The 21,220-nt window shown below is 39.0% G+C and overlaps 2 protein-coding genes across 6 annotated transcripts in view; one reads left to right on the forward strand and one right to left on the reverse strand.

The window, feature by feature from the left end:
* ASB3 (ankyrin repeat and SOCS box containing 3) overlaps positions 1 to 21,220 on the forward strand; it is a 117,387-nt gene that overhangs the window by 16,464 nt on the left and 79,703 nt on the right. For 2 of the 4 annotated variants that reach the window (XM_040453745.1, XM_040453746.1), the window contains exon 2: positions 20,713 to 20,921. In XM_040453745.1, the coding sequence (XP_040309679.1) occupies positions 20,726 to 20,921 (196 nt within the window). In that variant the 5' untranslated portion in view covers positions 20,713 to 20,725. Of the gene's footprint in view, positions 1 to 11,348; positions 12,126 to 13,303; positions 13,425 to 20,712; positions 20,922 to 21,220 lie in introns of those variants that run through there. The other 2 variants (XM_040453742.1, XM_040453741.1) reach the window with 2 other exon arrangements.
* On the reverse strand, positions 510 to 8,762 carry CHAC2 (ChaC glutathione specific gamma-glutamylcyclotransferase 2). Of its 2 annotated transcripts, XM_040453751.1 has the most exons (3): positions 8,460 to 8,741; positions 3,526 to 3,561; positions 510 to 1,504 (listed from the first exon to the last, which is right to left on the reverse strand). In XM_040453751.1, exons 1-3 carry the CDS (start codon positions 8,592 to 8,594, stop codon positions 1,121 to 1,123), a joined length of 555 nt encoding a protein of 184 aa, XP_040309685.1. In that variant the 5' UTR covers positions 8,595 to 8,741; the 3' UTR covers positions 510 to 1,120. The 2 variants fall into 2 exon arrangements, with proteins under 2 accessions (XP_040309685.1, XP_040309686.1); XM_040453752.1 differs by lacking the exon at positions 3,526 to 3,561 and having other exon boundaries at positions 8,460 to 8,762.

Below are 21,220 nucleotides of genomic sequence, written 5' to 3' on the forward strand. Positions count from 1 at the left end.
AAGATCAATTCTACATGAGTTAATCTTATACATTTTAAAAAACTACAGTTCTTTTTCTTTCATGTGTATTTTGAGAGAGAGAGAACGCACAAGTGAGCAGAGGAGGGACAGAGAGAGAGAGACAGAATCCCAAGGTGGCTCTGCGCTGTCAGCACAGAGCTGGACACAGGGCTCCATCTCACGAACCATGAGATCATGACCTGAGCCAAGATCAAGAGTTGGATGCTTAACCTACTGAGCCACCCAGGTGCCCCTAAAAAACTATAATTCTAAAAGTCATTTCAAGCACTAAACTTTCATTATATATATGGTTGTGTTAATGTGTAATATCAGAATGGCCATCTATCTTTTTTTCAAGTTTCACTGTAAGATTAATACAAAGTGAGTGAATGACAGACTACATTTTGTCATTTCGTGGATGTGATTGGTACATTGTAAGTTGTGCTTTTTTTAGCGGAATGTTTTTTTCATTCCAGTAAAATGCATTTATTCAAAAAAAGTATAGTACATTATAATTCTAAGGAAATTTTTATATTAAAAATGCCAGTCTTTTTGATTTAAATTGGAAAGGGTCTTATATAATACCTGAATAAGGAAATTCACAATCAAGGTTGAAATCTTGTCTATATTACCATATATTTCTAATTATACATTTTAAGATTATATATTCTAAACCATGGTTACAGAATTACTGTACAGAAATATATTGAAGGTATTATCTTTTGGTTTAATTCTCTACAACTTGAAAATAGAATTGTGACATGAAATGACACAATTATTTTTACTCTGAAAATAACAAGCTCTGAACTTCATCCTTCATTGTACTTTTCTAAAGAACTCACTTCTCATGAGCAAGTGTTCAATATTTAGCTAGGAAACCATTATATTATTAAAACTTGAATTTTTCTTTAACTCTATCCCAGCATTTTAAATATTTATGTGCTTTAGGATATGTGCAATTAAACCACACATTTGATCATAGCTTGAATAATACAACATTAAAAATAAATAAGATCTTCAAGTAAACAAACATGTTTCCAAATCATATTGCCAGTGTACGTGAACCTATTCTCTGAAGACTAAAAGCTCTGCTTGTTTGAAAAAGTCAATGATTAGGTCTTTATAAGCAATTGAGGTTCTGTTTTCCTTCTAAACGTTCCTTTACTAATTTTTCCAAAGAGAAAAGATGCTCATCTGCATCTTCTGGCACAATGTTCCTAACAGAATTTGCAAGTTCAAAAAGATATTCTGTATTTTTTCCACTTGGACCAGCTGCATTAAAAATTTGTTCAGCAATGTCTTCCAGAGGTGCAGGACCAAGATAATTAGGATTATCACATGTTCCAATATATAGCAACACACTAAATGGTTTTGTTGTGGGATCTTTTGGATAAAAAATGACTGTTGTGGTCCTGTAGCCTCCTTTCTCTCTGAAGTCAAGGTATGCTTTTACTTCTTCTTCCTTTCCTACTGGCAGTCTGTAAGCAACACCCCATACACAACCCTGTTGAAAAATGAAAAGAACGTATTATTTAGAATTTACAGGGCTAAAATAGGTGAAGATATGTTATGCTCTAAGAAAATAGCTGTATGTTCTTAGAAGTCAGTGTAGTTTTGATTCACTTAAAGTGCACTGAGGGGTGCCTGGGTGGCTCAGTAGTTAAGCATCCAACTTCGGCTCAGGTCATGACCTTACGGTTTGGCCCCACATTGGGCTCCGCGCTGAGCGCCCAGAGCCTGCTTTGGATTCTGTGTCTCCCTCTCTGCCCCTCCACTGCTCACACACTGTCTGTCTATCTCTCTCTCTCTCAAAAATAAACATTAATTTTTTTTTTTTTAAAGCGCACTGGGAGGTACAAACTAAACAGTAAAGGAAATCAGCATTTTAAATTCTTCAGTCTGAATAAGTAATTTCTTGCACACTAGGGTATTTATCATTGTTTAAATTTTAAAAATCGTATCTTTTAACTAGTGGGACTGAAAAAAAATCAGGTGTTCATTTGGTCATTAAACACAGTTCTAAAGTTTTAAATCCTTAAACATTTCACTGATGGTACAGGACGGTAGTTTCCAAACTGCTTTATGGAGTGTTGTAGCCACTTGGGAGCCTACCTTTGGGGATGTAAGTGCTGGGTGCTATCTGGGAGGGCTTTGATACACCAACTTACTTTAGCTAAAACTGAGCGTCACTTATCTTTTTACTGGCTGTTTCCTTATTTACAGAAAGGGTTCTTTGTTTTAAAAGGTCTGTAAGAAAGCAATCAACTACTGAAGGCCATAGCAAGTTCATTTTCTTCATTTTTTCACTGCAGGAGCTTTCAAATATCCTTTGTAAATAATTCCATGCAGAATACTAAATGGCAGTCTCTTTTGTTGAGAGCCCATGAACAAAGTGTCAGTGAAAAAACTGGCTGCAGAGGTTTTTTGGTTTGTTTTTTAGTGTTAATAAAATATCTGATATAAACAGGATTTATTTATAGTTTGTAGTTATAGATTATCTAGTTTTTTCACAACCTTTAATTACTAGCTTTAATTATTAAACTCTAGGTTGCAAAGTATCTTCTTGAGTGAATTTTTTTTTAATGTTTATTTTTGAGAGAGTGCAAGCTGGGAAGGGTCAGAGAGAGGGGGACAGAGGATCTGAGGTGGGCTCTGCACAGACAGGCTGACAGCTAGCCCAATGTGGGGCTCGAACTCGGGAACGGTGAGATCATAACCTGAGCCGAAGTTGGATGCTCAACCAACTGAGCCATCCGGTGCCCGGTTCTTGAGTGAGTTTAACATTCTGTAGAAACAAAGTGCCGTTTATTGGCTTTAATTAAGAGTTACAGTTACCAGTTTGAGGCCATTTTTATAGATGCTTTTCCTAATGTAAATTAGGAAAGCATTTCATTATTTCACCATTATTCATTTCCTGTTGATAGCTGCTTGACTTTTGTATATCAAAGTCATTTCCAAAGTTAAATTTTTACCTTCACACTATGAACGTCTGAATCTATACCTCAATGAAATGATTGAAAATATTTAAGAAACAGAGGACTATCAGGTAAATACGTTTTCTAGTGCCCCAAACCTGTTTAAAAACCTGTTGTGCTACTAAAAAATTAGGCAAGAAAGAAAGTGGTAACTCCTGACAGGGATTTTTGCTGAGAATAGTATACTCCTAGCAAATACGAGAGTTTCAATGGTTCCACTTGATGTGGCAAGTATGGCCAAGTGTGCCTCAGTGGCAGTATGGCTGTCTGAGGCCTAGCGCCATTAATGCCAGATTCTTAGTCAATAAACTCAAGAAAAAAAAAAAAGACTACATGCCATTTGGTTTTATTTTGTTGTCTACCGGGCATTCTGCATTCCAGCTTTTCCCAACAGTTAAAAAGAAACACAATAAATACAGAGAGGAATTCTAGACCTACTGTTCAAGCTGTCTGTGATGACTGTTAATAAAATTCCATTATTAAAACTGAGAAACATCTCAACATTTTATATGATTAAAGACTACACAAAAAAAGAACAATAATACCATACCCCAGGATCTTCAACAAGAGTCACAACTCTTCCAGGCTGTTTTAAAAAAAGTAAAAAAAAAAAAAATTTTTTTTTCTGAATCAAAGTTTATCAACTAACTGAGCATTACCAATTTATTGTTGACATGGAATATTTTAATTGTTCATACTAAACACCTCCATAAAGTACTCATTTTTATGATAAATTTTCAAGTGAATTAAGAATATACATTATCCAAAGTATCTTGACTTTTCTAAAAGATTCCCTTCAATTTATGTATATTAGCTATATTATATTCACTTAAATGGATATATTAAAAAAAATACCTGTGACTAAGGCTCATGTAAAATGAAAGACAAAGGAAGAAGCAATTATAAAAGTTCTGATCAGATTGCTATAGTTTTATTAGGGAACAAAACATGCTCTTCCAGAGTGCTTTCCTATAATAGGGAAGTGGCCCTCAAACTTTAGTGTAGATCACAATTACATGGAGGGTTGATAAACACACTGCTTGTGTACAGTCCCAGAGTTAATGATCCTGTAGATTTGGAGCTGTTTGAGAATTTGCCTTTTTTTTTTTTTTAAGTACACTTCCTACCTGGTGCCAAAGGCTATGTATCTACTGACATGTTAGCATCATTAGTGAGAATGCTGAATTCTAAGCCACATTTTAACATATTTATTTGCCCATTGTCTGACACACAGGGAGCATAAATAATTCAGGTATTTGTGTCCTCTTCATTGCTATTTCCTTCTGGTCTTTGTCCATTTGGTTTTTTTTTAAATTTTTTTTTTTCAACGTTTATTTATTTTTGGGACAGAGAGAGACAGAGCATGAACGGGCGAGGGGCAGAGAGAGAGGGAGACACAGAATCGGAAACAGGCTCCAGGCTCTGAGCCATCAGCCCAGAGCCCGACACGGGGCTCGAACTCACGGACCGTGAGATCGTGACCTGGCTGAAGTCGGACGCTTAACGGACTGCGCCACCCAGGCGCCCCATGGTCTTTGTCCATTTGTATAGACAATTTGTAATCACGGAAAACATGGGATTTGGGATTATGTTTCTTATTTAATTTAATTACATTTTCCTGTTAGTCTTATCATACGTTTTAATAGTTGCATAATATTGTATCATCAATGAGCTATAATTTAAACATTCCTGTGTTGGGCATTTCAATTTCACCTTTTTTCTGTTTAAGATAATGCTATAATGAGGACACATATCTTGGTGTGGGTTATGTAGGCACTTCCATATTACTTTCAATTTCAAGATGAATTAGGAGCTGTTTATTGACTACGTAGTGTGTGTTGTAGAGAGGATAAAACCTTAATTCTTGCTTTCAAGAGTTTATATTATAATTCTGGAACACAAACTTAACACATGAAACAGGTAGAGAACACTTAAGGGCTAAGATGTATGGTATGAAGGCAATTAAGAATTTTGAGTCTTGGGTGGTCAGAAAGGAAAACAAAATTCTGGCAAAAGGGCATGATTTACAAGTGCAGGCCTAGAGGCAAGACTACACCAGGCTAAATGTTTGACTAGCAGAGGGCCCCACCTGGAGAGATGATTCAGAAAGAAAATTGGAGAAATAGGATAGTCAGATTTGAAGAGCCAGAGTGGAGGTGAAATCAGGGGACAATGGAAAATAAGAAGCCACTGAAATTTGGGAGAAATAGGAAATTAGGAGCTACTGCAGCACTTGACTAGTAGCTGACTGGCATGATAAAAGGTGTTTGGGGAAGATGAGTGGTAAAGTGTATAGTATGGTTAGAGTGGGAAGAAGGTAGACCCTGAGTAAGAAATGTTCGTGGTCCTGGTGACAAGTTCTGCACTCCACCTTTCCTTGTCTCCCCTTGTATCCAGCAGTCAACAATTACTGGTAACTGTCTGTTGAATCTTTTTCTGTATGTTGTTCCTCTGTATCCTTCATTTGCTTCCTTAGGGACCTTGTTGCCTGCCTCTAGTTTTGTTTACCTCTAGTCTATTCTCTACTTGGCAGTGGAATGACTTTCTAGTGCAAAAATTGGGTCACTCACTCCTGTGCTTTGAATTTTTTCAGGGTTTAAAAATTCTGCAGGATAAAACTAAAAGTTCTCAGCATTATTTAACTACAACCCTTATTTCTTACCACTTTTTCCCTCAATCTGTACTGATTTATTTATAACTTTAACAAACATTCGTATCTTTGGATATACCAGTGCTCAGTATAGAATGCCCTTCCTTGCTTTTCTGTCTCTGGGATATCCTCCTGCACTACATCCATAAAGGCTTGGCTGACTCCTCAGGTGACTTTGCAGCAGATTTTTCTCCTAAACTGTGATTTTCCCTTTTATTCACTTCCCTGTGGCACTTGTCAGGTATTGTTTGCATAGCTGTCTCCTAAGTGCTCAGTAGTAATTGTTGAAAGGGGAAGGAGTGGTAGAAAAGTCCTGGACTTAGGTGGTGGCAGCTGAAACAGAAAACAAGAGTACATAGGGACTCATTTTAAGGGGATATAAAGGACTCCCTGTGACAGCTTATGGAACAGACATGGACTTTTGGCACTACTGAAAATTTACTTGGAAACATTTTCTAAAATTTATGTTCTTAGTCTCTAAAATACATATATATTATTGAGAAACAATGTATATTTGCAAGTCACATGAAAGGCTTTTGGGGGGACTGAAACTAAAGCAGGGGTCATTCAAGCTGAATGGGTTGGAGGATATTGTGAAATGAGTCATTATAGATGCTTTCATTGAGTAATGAGTAATTTTTCATCTAGGTCTAGAAAAGTTAGAGATTTAGTAAATGTTCATGATTATCTCGTGTTAAAATGTTTCTTTTTGAAATTGAAATATATTCTCTCTGCTGTGAAAAATTTTTCACATTTAAATAAATCCTTAATTTGGGTGAGACAGTGCCAGTTTTTTTTATATATAAATGAGATGCTTAATAAAACTTAGGAAGAAATTAAAGTTTAATGAAGCTAAAAAGAAACCATAATTGAAGTAGGTTTGGTATTTTTCCCACAAATGTCACATCGCAGTATGTGGAAATGAGCCTAACATTTGTTTAATAATATCACATTTCATATGTAATGATGACTAACTTACTAGGAGCATATGTTGCTATAAAAAACATAGTCCTATAAAACATCCACATCATTCTTCTAATTTGCTGGATATCTTTGTAGCCTTTTGTATTTATATAAGGCTGGTGATCCATTGTAATAAAAAATATTAAAATAATATTCTTTCCAGTTTTAACAAAATAGTATACTTAAAAAAATAGTTTCCTTTAATTTTCTATGATGTATTCTTTAACTAAAAGTAAGTGTAAAACTATTAGCCATTGCAGTCCCCTTGTACCCCAACTTACCTGCCCTATATTTTAGTAAATTTAAGTAAAAAGATACTGGCTTTTATAGCTCCTTTCTCCTTTTAAAGAATCATGAGCTGTTGTATTGACTTGACAACTTCTTATTGTTCTGTTCCAACAGTGTACATATCTCAATATGCTATATAACAAACATATATGTTTTGATTGAAACTAGAATAGTAAAATATGCTATCAAAACATTTGTAAGCATTTAATACTTCGTCATTAAAATTGGAGCCTTTCTTTCTTCAGAATAGAAATTTTAAGTGTTCGTATCTGACAACTCAAAAGGCATTTTACTTCACTTAGAAGTTTTATTTAACTCTTTAAAGCTTAAACGTTGTTTTATAATATATATATTTTTTAAGATTTTATTTTTAAGTAATCTCTACACCCAGTGTGGGGCTTGAACTTAAAACCCTGAGATCCAGTTGCATGCTCTACCGACTGAGCCAGCCAGGCACCCCTCTTTTATAATAGTCTAGAAGAAATTTTGGACATGAAGCTCCTGTTGGCTTACAAATGTGCATTTGCCCTAAGTCACTACCGTTTTCCAGTCATTTGCCTACCATATTGTGTTTTGGGGCCAATATTAATTCTCTTTAAAAAACAGCAATCAAGCTCATACATAGCTCTGAGTACTTTAGAGAACATACAAACAATAAAAAATTTTGTGCACTTCCAAAAGTTAGAAGGTTAAGTAAACCAAGTACAGTATTTAAGTTATCCAAATTGTTACCCACAACCTTGTTTTCCTTGTGGATTGGTTGTTTTGCAGCCAATACAAGGCTGAGCTGCTACTAGTTTTCTAGTATACATATATTGGGATGAAAGTCTTCTAATGACTGAAAAATAGATCAAGGAACTTACATTTCACATTTATAATTTAGAGGAGAAACGTGGAGAAATAAAGATTAAAATAATGTTGGACACAGTAATGGGCACTGTGTTACTCAAGTAACAAACCGAGAACTCAAATATTTAACTTCGCCGATACATGACAACCAAAGTAAGTGATCACGGTAAGCTCCTTAACAACCGGAGATAATTTTGGAAACTAGTTCCTATGTGACCTTAGATGTCATAAAATAAAACCTTTGGAAATAATATGCTTGTTTAAACTTAAACCAATGAAAGTCTGCCAGAATGCAGAAATGCCAACAAATTTAATTGCTAAAAAGCTAAAGCTGAATGTGCAGGTTGATGTTAGTATTCAAGTCCGTGGTGAAACGGAGATTGATTTTCCCGCCGTTTTTTTTTTTTTTTAAATGGCAGAGGTCGCTCACAGATGGGGCTTCCTGCCAGCCCATCAGCCTTGGGCGAGCTTGTGTGCCTTTGCCCCTGTTTCTTGCTTTCCCAAGAAACTAACCATCAGCGTCTCAAGAGGCTTCGGAAGTAGTGCCCTTGGTTTGGGAGAGAAGTAGAGGGCAGGTGGAGAGAAAGGTGCACAGATGTAACAGCATTATTCCTAACTGTCTTGCTCGGTCATCGTAAATGTTGGGGTAGAGGTCCAGCAGAGTTGGACCGCGAGTTGGGTGGGAAGCGGCGCTCCGAAGGCAGTTAAGGGTGGGGGGCTGACTGGCGCCTCACCTTGCCCGGGACCCCGCGGTGGTCGGTGCTCCCCTGCCAGAAGCGCCTGTTGTAGCCTGTGATGTATCCAACCAACTTGTCCTGATAGGGGAAGTCCACTTTCCAGATCAGGGACCCGTAACCAAAAACCCACATCCTTTCCCTTGCTCTTCCGCTGTGACGGCGGTCGACCCTCACTCTGGTCTCTGCGGTGCCGGCACCAGCGGGAACTGCAGCCTCGCAGACGCTAGTAACCGGCTGCGAGGGCGCAGGCGCAATGGCCGCGCTGCGCAAAGCACACTGGGACGTGTAGTTCGAGGGATGTATTCCGATTTCGTCAGTCAACGTTATTCTGTTTCCTTGCTTGGGGTATCAAGAACGATTGACCTTCGGTTCGCTAAGCAGTGGGTTCTTTTTCAGCCTTTGTAAGTCACCCTAACCTCCTGTTGCGCATGTGCACTGGACTACAATACCCACAATCCCTTTATAGGCTTTGTGGCTCAGAGGTTGGAACTGTGTGCTGTTTTCGAACGCTTTCAAGGAGAAACGGAAGGGCAGAGTAGAGCCCGGTGTCGCGGCCGGTGTGGTGTAGATAACGGGGAAGAGACATACAGGAACCGCGGTTGTGTCACGTAGGAAGACATTTTGTTCTGCTTTGGAATTGGGTTTTTGTCCATTTAACAGCAGCCAGAGGAGCGCAAGTTGTGAATGCCGTATTTGACTTTACACCTAAGAAACTCACCTTTCTCATAAAAGCGGGAAGTTTACGAGAGAAGTTTTACGCCTGCGGAAGAGCTACTAGTGCTTCAGCTCATATCAATTTTACGCGCTAAACGACCTTATTTATCTTTAGCATTATCAGCAGCTCAGAAAAGAATAGGCGAAGGTTTTTGCCTTATGTACAGGCTGTAGAAGCGATATGTGGAACCTGAAATTGTGTACAGAATTTGGGTTCTGTGCATTCTGGGGAGAAGCTTTATAGCTTTCATGAGTTTTTCCAACAGGTGAAGATCCTAAAAAAATGTTAAGGTCTGCAGCCTAGCGCCACTACTCCAAAATATTGTTTAGGAGGCGCACTCAGACTATCATGCTGTGTTTCTGTATGTGAAAATAGAAGCCTTAGCAAATCCTTGTTTCTTGAGATTTTTTTTTTAATGTTTATTTTTTGAGAGAGAAGAGCGAGCGTGTGGGGGAGCGGCAGAGAGAGAGAGAGGGAGACACATAATCAGAAGCAGGCTCCATGCTGTCAGCACAGAGCTGGAAGCCGGGCTAGAACCCACTAACTGCGCTATCATGACCTTAGCTGAAGTCAGATAGTTCACCAGCTGAACCACCCAGTCACCCCTTTCTTGAGGATTTCTATTTCATCGTCCTTAGCTATATAAAAGAATACTAAGACACCCAGGTTCAGAGTATTATTTGAAGTGTTAAGAAACCAGCAAGAAACTGCTACAAAGAAAAACATTTTAAGAATAACCAGGCCTTAGGGTACCTGGGTGGCTCAGTAGGTTAAGCTTTTGATTTCAGCTCTGGTCTTGATCTCCAGGTTGGTGAGTTCCAGCCCCGCCTTTGGCTCTGTGCTGACTGCTCAGTCTGGAGGCTGCTTTGGATTCTGTGTCACCCTTTCTCTCTGCCCCTCCCTCCCCTTCTCATAGTCTGTCTCTCTCTCTCTCTCTCTCAAAAAAGAAACATTAAAAAAATTTTTATATAAAAAAACATTAAAGAATAACCAGGTCTTTTTATATATTCTCCAAGATTAAGTGTCACATCGCTTGGGATGCAGAAAATTTTGAAAAGAAGTATCTGACCATTCATATACTTGCCATGTGGATCCAAAAATTGACATTTTGCCACAATTACTTTATTTCTTTTTTCTCTATATATGCTTTTTAATCTAAAACATTTAAAGTAAGTTGTATTTGTTACTTTTCATTGCTATGTACTTAAAGAATAAGGACTTTCTCCTAATAACCATAATGCCATTTCTAAGGAAATTAGCAGAATTACATAATCAAATATCTATTACATACTCAGATTTCCTTGTCTCATAATTGCTTTCTGTAGCTGATACTAATTTTTTTTTTAATTCTTTAGAAAGAGAGAGAAAGAGAACATGAGCTAGGGAGAGGGGTGGGTGGAGGAAGAGAGAGAGAGAGAGAGAGAGAGAGAGAGAGAGAGAGAGAATCCCAAGCTGGCTCCACACTCAGCACAGAGCCCCGACGAGGGGCTCAATCCTGCAACCCTGGGATCTAGACCTGAGCCGAAATCAGGAGTCAGACTCTCAACCGAGTGAGCCACCCAGACACCCCTGTAGCTGATACTTTGATATTTTTTTCACCATCCAGGATCCAGTTGAGGTTTTTGGTTGTTTGACTTTATGCTTTTATTTAGTCAAGAGCATAGGAAAATTTCTGTAAAAGGAGATTTTACATACAGTTGATGCATGTGAACTAGTTGGTATTAAGGTTTGAGGGGAATGGTGATAGTACATTTCTTTTGGCTTCTTCCCTTTAGAAGCTCAAAAATACTACCCAGTTCTGATATTTTTTCAGGTTATTTCCTGTTAATCTAGATCCATTAACAACATTTGTAATTATGAGGAAGGCCAGTAAGATTCGGAAAGGGATTCATACTTGTTTTCACTTGAATGCTAGTTTTTATTTGTTTTTTTAAAAAATTTTTTTCAACGTTTATTTATTTTTGGGACAGAGAGAGACAGAGCATGAACGGGGGAGGGGCAGAGAGAGAGGGAGACACAGAATCGGAAACAGGCTCCAGGCTCTGAGCCATCAGCCCAGAGCCCGATGCGGGGCTCGAACTCACGGACCGCGAGATCGTGACCTGGCTGAAGTCGGATGCTTAACCGACTGCGCCACCCAGGCGCCCCATGAATGCTATTTTTTAATGTCTTTGGAGGAATATTCTTATGCATGTGCTTGTGTTTTTCCTACATAGAAAGAATTTTTTCTTGTATCAGATGAATATGCTTATAAATTGCCATAAATTGTGTAGTCTGTTCTTTTTTTGTGAAATTTGGATATAATGGCCTTAGCTGGAAGTTAGCATTGATGAGGGAGCATAAGGCAAGCTAAGGGCCAAGCACAAGCTAGCACTACCCCCCTGCCCCCAAATATGTGATATCCCTCAGGCACTCTTGGCTGCCCAAAAGCAAAGGAAAAAAACAAATGGTTAACTGATAGAGATCACAGTCATACAAGACTTGGGTCTCCATCAGTTTACAAATACCTTGGTACAATTACAAAAAGGGGGCAATTTTATCAATAGCCTGAAGTCCAGGAACTCCCTACTATCATAATGTTAATGCTTTGTTAGAGGAAAAGCAATCTTAGTTTGACAATAGCTAGGCCTCCATGGATTGTGTGAGTCTTTAGAATATGAAAATCCCATTGGAAACTTCCCCTTGACTTTACTTCCCACACACAACTCCCAGGTATATAACCAGTCACTCTTCACAACCCCAGTGCAGCTCTTTCTGCCCACAGCTCTGTCCCTGTGTTTTAGTAAAATCACCTTTTTGCACTGAAGTTGTCTTCAAGAATTTTTTCTTGGACGTCCGCTCTGAACCCCCACCATCACCCACTAAACCTCATCAGCATGGTTCAACAAAATGTAGCCTGGCATTCAAAGTTCTCCATAGTTTGGCCTTCAGCTACCTCTGTGTGAGAAGTAAGTGAGATGATTCATTTTCAGAAATGTCAAATAAAAGTTGTGCTGTTTAGTTAACAATAGGTTCACAACTTACTGGAATTATGTATGATTTCTCCCCCCACCCCCCCTCAAGGAGTCCCAAACCCTTAGACCCTTCACTTCCTGGTTCTTCCCTTTTACATTTCTGGGGCTTATTTTTACAGGCTTTGCAAAGAGTACAAGCCAAAGAACTGAAGTCTCTGTGCCTCACCTAAAGGAATGTACATTTGTTCCAATCAGATTACTTTTTTTTTTTAAAAGGCTTTATTTATTTATTTATTTATTTATTTATTTATTTAACAATTTAACATATACCATGGTGTGAATTTAAGGTGTACAATGTATTAGTTTGATACATTTCTATATTTTAATATGATTCTTGTTATAGCAGTATTTATCACATTATACAATTATAATACCATATTGTCTGGATTCATTATACTGTTCATTAGATCTCTATGGCTAATTTACTATTCATTGCAAGTTTGTACCCTTAGACAACATCAATTTTATTACCCACGCCCTCCCTGGAAACCACTATTTTATTCTGTTTTTTCCAAATTTGGCTTTTTTAGATTCCACATAAAACTGGTATCATATAGTACTTGCCTTTCTCTTTCTGACTTATCTGACATTATTTCATAATGTGCTCAAGGTCTATCCATGTTGTCACAAGTGGCAAGATACCTTCCTTTTTTGTGGCTGAATGATATTCCATTGTATGTATTTACCACATCTTTTTTTTGTTTTGTTTTTTAATTTATTTTTTTTAACTTACATCCAAGTTAGTTAGCATATAGTACAATAGTCAGATTACTTTTTGCCTTACTTGGGCATAGGTGACATCCAGGTAAGGCTATAACCTCTGTAGTACTCAGCCCATGAGGAATGATGGGAGGGACTTCACCTTAGGAGATAAATTGACTGCTGTAAATGCCCCAAGTGTGCCTGTCCATATTGCTCTTGCAAGAACATTGATCAAGGCCTCACTTCACTGTGCCCCCCGAGTCTCCGGGTCCCTCCTTTGATTGGGTCAGCAGGCATATTTCTCACATTTGGGGGCTTGCCCAGGATTCACCTCTACCCGTGGGGTCTAGGTCCTCCTGCGAGAGAGGAGACATCTCCCACCCCGGTTTGCATGCCCTTTCCACGGACAGGCCCCTGGTCCCTGTAGAATCCATGGAGCTCAAGATTTTTGCATTTGGAGACAGAAGAAGTGACCCTGGGGAAAGCGTAAAAGGCACCGCGGCAACCTGGTAACTCTGTGCACAGACCAAGGTAGGAAAATTGGACTATAAGTATTGCCTGGGGGATGGGAAATTGTGAGAGGCTGAGTGTGTGTGACTGAGACGTATTCTAGATATGAAGGGAATGTGGAGTCTAGATCTGTGGTTCAGTTCTCCCGCAAAGAAAACAGGTGGAGACGGACAAAGTTGGTTCTGGAGAGTACACAGGAAACCTCCATTAAAGGGGCCTTTGGTGCCCCGAGGGAAACTCAGGAGCAGGAACTAGCCTGGTCTAGGATGGGGAACAAAAATTCTAGGCCTAGGGGTAAGGGAAGAGAAACCCACAAAGAGGTGGGGTCTCTTCATATTCCGTCAGATAGTCTACTGTAGTACAGAGAGGATACAGGGAATAAGGACAAACATAAAATGATCAAATTCTGCTGTTTTGTTTGGACTAAAGACCAATTAAAGGGCCATCTGTTTTTTGACTCAGAAGAGGACTGGGTCCATCAGGCCCTAGTCCATTATGCAAATGATAAAAGTTCTAGTACACTGGAGGAAAGGGATTATGCTGAGACTGAGGAAACATGGGATCTTCATCAGTCCCCAAGGACTCTCCTTGGAATGCCTTCTAACCCATTGGAATGAAATTCATATTGCAAGGTTGAAAAAACAAACTCATCTTCTTTTGTAATACTGGCCTCAATACTCCTTAGGAGATGAGGGAAAAAAAAAAAAGGTCTATGGGGACACTAATGATTGTCTAAACCGGCCTCCTCTGGTTGCTGGTGGAGATATATGTGGGGCATTCTCCCTCATTCATTTCCTGGGTTAATGACTATGATAATCAGAGCCAATTGTCTGTGGTTAGTCTACCTCAGGAGGGAGACTTTAAGGAATAATCCCAAGCAGCTGCTGAAACTCCTTCCTTTTGTTTTGAGGAAATTCCCTGTCTTCTCAGGCCTGACATAGACTCCATATTTCCACTTTGGTGGGGAAAAAAACCCCAAACAAACATGGTACCTGCTCCTCTGTCCAAGCTGACAACCAGAATCATTCTCTGCCTTCTGCTAGCACCTGTCCTCTTCTGCCTTCCCCTTCCCCTCCTCCTGATTCTGCCCCACCTAAGGGTGAGGTCTGCATAACTGATTCTGTATACTCCTTGGTGACTTCAGCATCATTGGCTCCTCCTCACACCCTCATTGTCAAGGAATGAAGAACATCCACTTGAACCATCTACTTCAGATTCCCCCACTGGTGTCCCTGGTAAAAACTGACAATGGGGAGCAAGTGATTGACTTTTAAGTGGATGCAGTTGAAACATATTCACCGTTTAAACTAATTTAAGTTTGTTGGTTTGAGATAGACATGTATTTAGAGTTATCAGCATTAAATATGAAACTTACTCTCCTGGCAAGGGTGTTCAGCCAGCTGAGTAAAAGTTTGCCAGAGTAGACCCTGATTAGGACAATAATGATCCTGGGGACAGGGTTAAGATGCAGGATTTAAGAGCTAATAATCAAAGGAATCAGGGAATCAGCTCCAAGATGTCAGAATGTCAGCAAGGCTTTTGAGATACTGAAAGAGAAGGAGGAAACCCCAGCTGTTTTCTTACAGAGGCTTAGAGGTCAAATGAAATATTCAGGCCTAGATCCAGAGAAACTAGTGGGGCAGAGTCTCCTGAAGATTAATTTTATCACTAGAAGTTGGCCTGATATTGCCAAAAAGTTACAGAAGATGGATGGATGCAATGAGAAGCAGAAGAACTGCTCAGGGAGGCACAAAAGATATTTGTAAAGAGGGATGAGGAGAGACAAAAACAGTTAAGATTATTATAACTATTGAGAAAATGATTGAGATGAAAGGGGGAAATGATTAGGAAAACAAAGGCAAGAGAAATGTAGCTTAAATAAATCTTATAGCTTGTAGTCCACTGATGGACACTTGAAACGTGCAGAGCTTGACCTGCAGAGCCTTAAGGAAGGCTGCCTTAATGTTATAGTTTTATTACCTAGGTTTACTAAAGGTCAAGTAAGCTTTTGTTATCTCTGTTGAAATTTGTTAGCAAAAAGAGGACTTAAAATGATGGCTAATTTTATCTCAAGTTTTCCTGGGTGGGTAATTGTTAAGATAGCTTTCAAAGTCTTTGATAGCCTGAAACTTTAAACTTTTGCTTGCACAATAAATGGGATTAAATTCATTGGATATTTAATGAGATAAAATGTTAAAGCCTTGATTACTAAACATAGGTTTGCATTTAACTTCTTTTTGTAGAGAAACTAAGGGTATTTGGGTCTGTTGGTAAGCATTCTTTGTGCTTAGTTGATTCATAAAATTGCCATCTAAAGAATTCTGATGTAATAGTTCACAATTGATAACTACTTTGTTTTCACTGGAGACTAAGGTTCTGCTAAATTCAGTTAAGATTGATGGAAATAAGGAAAGCAACTTTATATGTAAAAGTAGATATATAAAAAAATAAAAAAAACAAGCAAATTTTTGTTGGAGGCAAAAGAAAATAATTTTGCCCTAAATGAGACTGGTTAGAGAGGAATGGCTTGGGACAAAATCTAAATACAAAGGAAAGTTGTAGAAGGTTCTTGAAAGGAAATCTTTGGAAAGGAATATTGTGTGATCACAATGGACTAAGGTTAAAATAAATGGATTTTAAAAGTACACTGGTAGAAGATTAAAATTCTGCTTTACTCTCTGTTAAAAAGACAACATTTTCTTAGATTGTTGGTCTGCTTCTGATTAAGAGAAAAAAAAAAGGAAAGGTGTTTTTTTTCTCCTTTGCCCAAAGAGATGGCAAGAACTATGATTTTAACAGAAAGGGAAGGACAACACGCCCTTTTCAGTTGTTTTGCTCAAGACTTGGTTGAAATTGCTCCTCCTTTGATCCAAAGTCTGGGTAGATGGCTGCCAACCTCCAAAGGCTCCACATTTAGAGGAATGGATGCCTGTAGAGGCATATGAGGAATGGATGACTATGATATATGAAAGGCTTTTACTGGGATACATGGGAGCCATTTTGCTACACTTAGCTCAGTATATGCTCACTTGTACTTGTTGCCCACCGTATTTAGGCCTTCCCCATAATGTGATAGGCGTGTTTCCCCTACAAGAAGCTAGAGTGCTGGAAAGAGAAACACAAGGAGGCACTACCATGATAAGATTACAAGTAGTTTTTTCATTTTGAGATTTGAGACAGATAAAAGAATAGGTAACTTTTCTGATGATCCAGATAAGTGTATAGAGGTTTTTCAGAATATTAGGTATGTTTTTGAGTTGACCTGGAAAGATAAAATGCTTTTGTTGAATCAGACTCTTAATGAGACGGAGAAGTGTGGTGTTCTGGCCCCACCTGAGAGATACGAGGACAAGCAACTTCTTAATTAATCATGGCACTGGAGGTCCTGTAGGCAACTCCCAGTTTCCTACTTGGGTTCAGGCAGTTGTACACCCCGCGATCCTAATTGGGACTATGATAATCCCATTGGGGGATGGTATCATTGCCACTTCCAAGCTTGTGTTTTGGAGAAAGTATGGAGGTCTAGAGTTAAACCCTTAAATTATGCAAAATTAGCCCCTGTTTTACAGACACAGGACAAGAGCCTGGTGGTCTTTCTGGAAAGGTTAAGGTTAAATATATGGCTGTCTCCCCCTGACACCCCCTGAAGCTGAGACGATTCAAAAGACAAATTTGTCACTCCATGAGCAGCAGATACTCCAAGGGAGCTGCAAAAATTGGCTCTTGGCCTGGAAGGAACCCTGGAGGAGCTCTTATGAGCTGCCAATTAGGTACATTACAGTCAAGATTAAGAGAATAAGGAACGGGAAAGGAGATGTAAAAAAAAAAAAAAAAAAAAAAAATCTAAGGCTTTACTATGTCAGACCAGACTTCCCAAGGTCCTGGCACCAAGTGCTGTTTATGTGGCTGTTCAGGGCACTGGAAATGAGAATGTCCTCAGAGGAGACAAAGTCAGAACCCTGTAAGCCATACCCTTTGTGTGGAGACAATCACTGGAAAATCTGAATGCCCTCATGGACCTCAACATTCGAGAGCTCAGATAACCAGTGTCCCTGAAAGGAACGGATGGGTCCTGGGGCTTTTCATGGTGACTCCCCTGAATCATCTGTCTATTGGAAACCCAGAGCCTTGGGTAACTCTAGAAATATAAGGAAATCTGGTTGATATCCTTCTTGACACTGGATCTTTCCACTCCCCGCCAACTATCCAAACGCAGAGTAACAATTCAAGAAAACTTATGACTAAATTTTTCTTTCAGCCACCGGGGTGCATATGGGGAGACTTTTTTTCCCCACATTTTTTGATAATGCCATAGAGCCCTACTCCCTTGCTAGAAAGAGACATTATGACTGACTAGCATAATATGACTGACTAGAGACTATAGTGCTACTAGCTCCAGGGGGGATAAACAATTTCCTAAATTTATACTAATCTGGATATAGAAGATCAATCTTTCTTTGAGGTAAAATTAATTATGCCTCATGGAGTTGTTCCTATGGAAACTGGATGGCCAAAGGAAGATTTGAGAATTGAGAACCAAAAATTAGTTCAAATATTTAATTATTCTAAACAACAATATCACAAGATTCAAATAAATATGGAAGAGGAAGGAAAAGCTATAGTTAAATTAAAAAAAAAAGAAAATGACCAGACAGGTTAGGGATCTTGTGGATGACTACGGTTGCATCTTTACTTTACATGGTGTGACCTCCTCCCTAGGAGACATTGCATTTGGAATATTAATGCTTGTTGGTCTAATACTCTTTTTTTTCTTTAAAAAATTTTTTTCTTTTTGTATGTTATTTGTAGAAGCTTTGCATATGCCAGAAAAATAAGAAAATTTTGCTAGCCCAGACGTCCCAAATACCCTCTCATTATTTTGGACCTCAAGATTGAGCTCTGAACCTGCCCTGACTGCTGTACTCCTGTCATTGCCCCCTTTCAGCAGGAAGCAGTTGTTGTCCCAATTCCTAATGGCGGTTAGGAGTCAGGTGTTCAAAGAGGGGAATATGATAGGAAAAGATGGGATTAGTAGGCAAAGAGGGAAAGGTTAGGACCTGAGGTCCCTGGGTTGAAAACAAAAGCAAAACATATTTTAGAACAATGCTGGGAGGCCAACCACACAGACCCCCTCAGGCTTAAGATTGCTCTTAAAAAAAAAACAAATGTCCCCGCCTTGTGCCCAAATTAACCTTTAAATGAAAATGGAATCAATTTAGAAGAGGAGGGATTGTGAGAATTAAGTGAGATGATTCATTTTCAGAAGTATCAAATTAAATCTGTGCTGAATAGGTTAATAACCTATTGGAAATAGGTACTAACCACCCCCCTCCCCTTCAACCACCCTGTGGAGTGTCAAACTCTTAAATACTTCACTTCCTGGTTCTTCTTCCCCTCTCCATTTTGTGGTCTTATTTTTGAGGGCTTTGCAATGAGCAGTTGCCAAAGAACTGAAGTCTCTGTGCCTTACCTAAAGGAATGTACATTTGTTCCAGTCAGACTACCTTTTGCCTTACATGGGCATAGAAGACACCCAGGTAAGGCTGTAACCTCTGTAGTACTCAGCCAATGAGGAATCGGGGGAGGGACTTCAGGCTAAGAGATAAATTGCCTGCTGTAACTGTCCCAACTGTGCCTGCCCATCAGACACTCCCTCTTGCAAGAAAGTTGATTAAAACCTTGCTTCACTGCCCCTGAGTCTCTGCTTCCCTACTTTGATTTGGTCAGTGGGCATATTTCTCACACTCCGTAAGCTCATTTTCCTCCTATTCTTTGCTTACCTAATCCTCTTTCCAAAGTGAACTGTTTGCCTTATTTACTGTGTCTTACTCACCTTTTTTGTTCATTTACATAATCGTGTCTTTCATTCTCCTTAAGAATGCTCTTCAGATCCTTCCTGTACTTTGGGACCCAGCTCACATCCCTCATAAGTTTCTCCCTTCTTTGACCACCCGTGGCTGTTTATCTGTACTTCTCTTAGAGCACTTACTTCCTTCTATTTTGAATCACATGTATTTATCATTTCTCTGAGACTGTACATAAATCTGTGTTATCTTTATATCTTCCACATTATTGATCAGCTAGTTGGTTCCCAGTAAGTAACTGTCAACTGCATAATTAAATGTTCTGTAGTAAATCTATCTCACTTTCATAGGAGCGGATCAGTTGATCTAATTAGATTAATCCATAGCTAATGCTAGCTCTTTGGCTCACCATAGAGTCAAGTTCTGCAGTTATAGCTTTATATTTAAATGTGACCATGGATAAATTTAAATTTCCTACAGGAAATGCTCTGCTTTCTTTTTAACTTCTCTTTTTAAACTGTCATTTTCTGGATAAATAATTTAGAATGTAGTTCTAGAAAGTTTTCTACCTGCATTGGACTAGACATGTTGGCATGTCCTGAACCATCTCCTAAGATCACTAAAGAAACTAAGGAAGGCTGGGATAGAAGTTTTACTGAGAGGGACTGCCCCTTGGGAGATAACTCTTCCCCTGAGAATCCTGAACCTTAGCCTCATAGTGGGATTAACCAGAAACTGTCTTTGTGAGAGTCATATACTGACAACTATACTGGACATTGACTCCAGGGGAAGGTGGAATGAACTTTGGAGGGAGATGATGAGGAAAAGGTCACTAATGCTGTGAAGAACTTTATGGACTTATGTAGGAAAGCTCGACTCTCTTGTTCGTTCCAGTATATTCTGTAAGTAGGACTGTTTTATCAAAGAAAGAGAATATGTTCTGCCCCTTTTGGAAAGGACCAGCAGAAAAACTACAATTATTACTTACCTTTGTTCCTTTCAATAAATCTCCTTCATTCCTTTTTTGGGTTTAGCTTTTTCCTGGAGAGGGCTACAAACTGGAGAGGGCTACAAATTCTTGAGGCTAAGCATTTTTAGTTAAATGGCCATCTCTACATAATAGAGTACATATTTGGGGTTAACTGGAGGTGTTTTAGCTCCCTCATCTATAGAATTGCAGTGAATGCATTTTGGTGGGGTATGAACAGGAGCAGAGGCCTGCAGGAAGGAGATGCTCAGACATTTCCAGAGAAGGAATGATAGAACACTTAAAACTTCCTTGATTTCTTTAATAAGAACATTCCAGGGAATCCTAATTTCCCAGAGACACTTCCTGCTCTAGACTCTAGTAGAAGATGTGGCATGACAGGTCTCTTTCTCCACCTCAGGCTTTTCCTCTGCAGTCCTGTGAGAGTTGCAGGACAGGCCTGCTTCGATCTGCTAATCTCTAGGAGTACAGTGTTGTTTTATTGTCTATAGTGTTTTCTTTCTGCCTTGTTTTATAGACTGGTCAAAGGAATGGATTTTACAGAGGCTTACTCTGACACATGCTCCACGGTTGGACTTGCTGCCAGGGAAGGCAATGTTAAAGTCTTAAGAAAACTGCTCAGAAAGGGACGTAGCGTTGATGTTGCTGATAACAGGGGATGGATGCCAATTCATGAAGCAGCTTATCACAACTCTGTAGAATGTTTACGGATGTTAATTCATGCAGGTAAAGTACATTCAAGGTATGGGAGCTGGGCCTACAAGCTGGATTAATAAACCATAAAAAAGGTAATATGTGACTTATCAACCATGGTATTTGTTTTCCTTTTCTATGACCATAAAAAAACTGTCTATGCATTATTAAGAATGGTGAGATTGCCACCATTGCCTGTATGGTGTTCCAGCTGGACATCTATAAATGTTGTCCCTTGTATGTAACTTGCTGTGCCTGGCCCATTTTTATTGTTTGAGCTAGATGATATGGCAAGAATAGTCTGCTCTTTTTTTTTTTTTTTAATTTTTTTT

Source organism: Herpailurus yagouaroundi, unplaced genomic scaffold (genome assembly GCF_014898765.1).
Source record: "Herpailurus yagouaroundi ecotype Mexico unplaced genomic scaffold, PumYag 210, whole genome shotgun sequence".
In the NCBI taxonomy this organism is placed as follows: domain Eukaryota; kingdom Metazoa; phylum Chordata; class Mammalia; order Carnivora; family Felidae; genus Herpailurus; species Herpailurus yagouaroundi.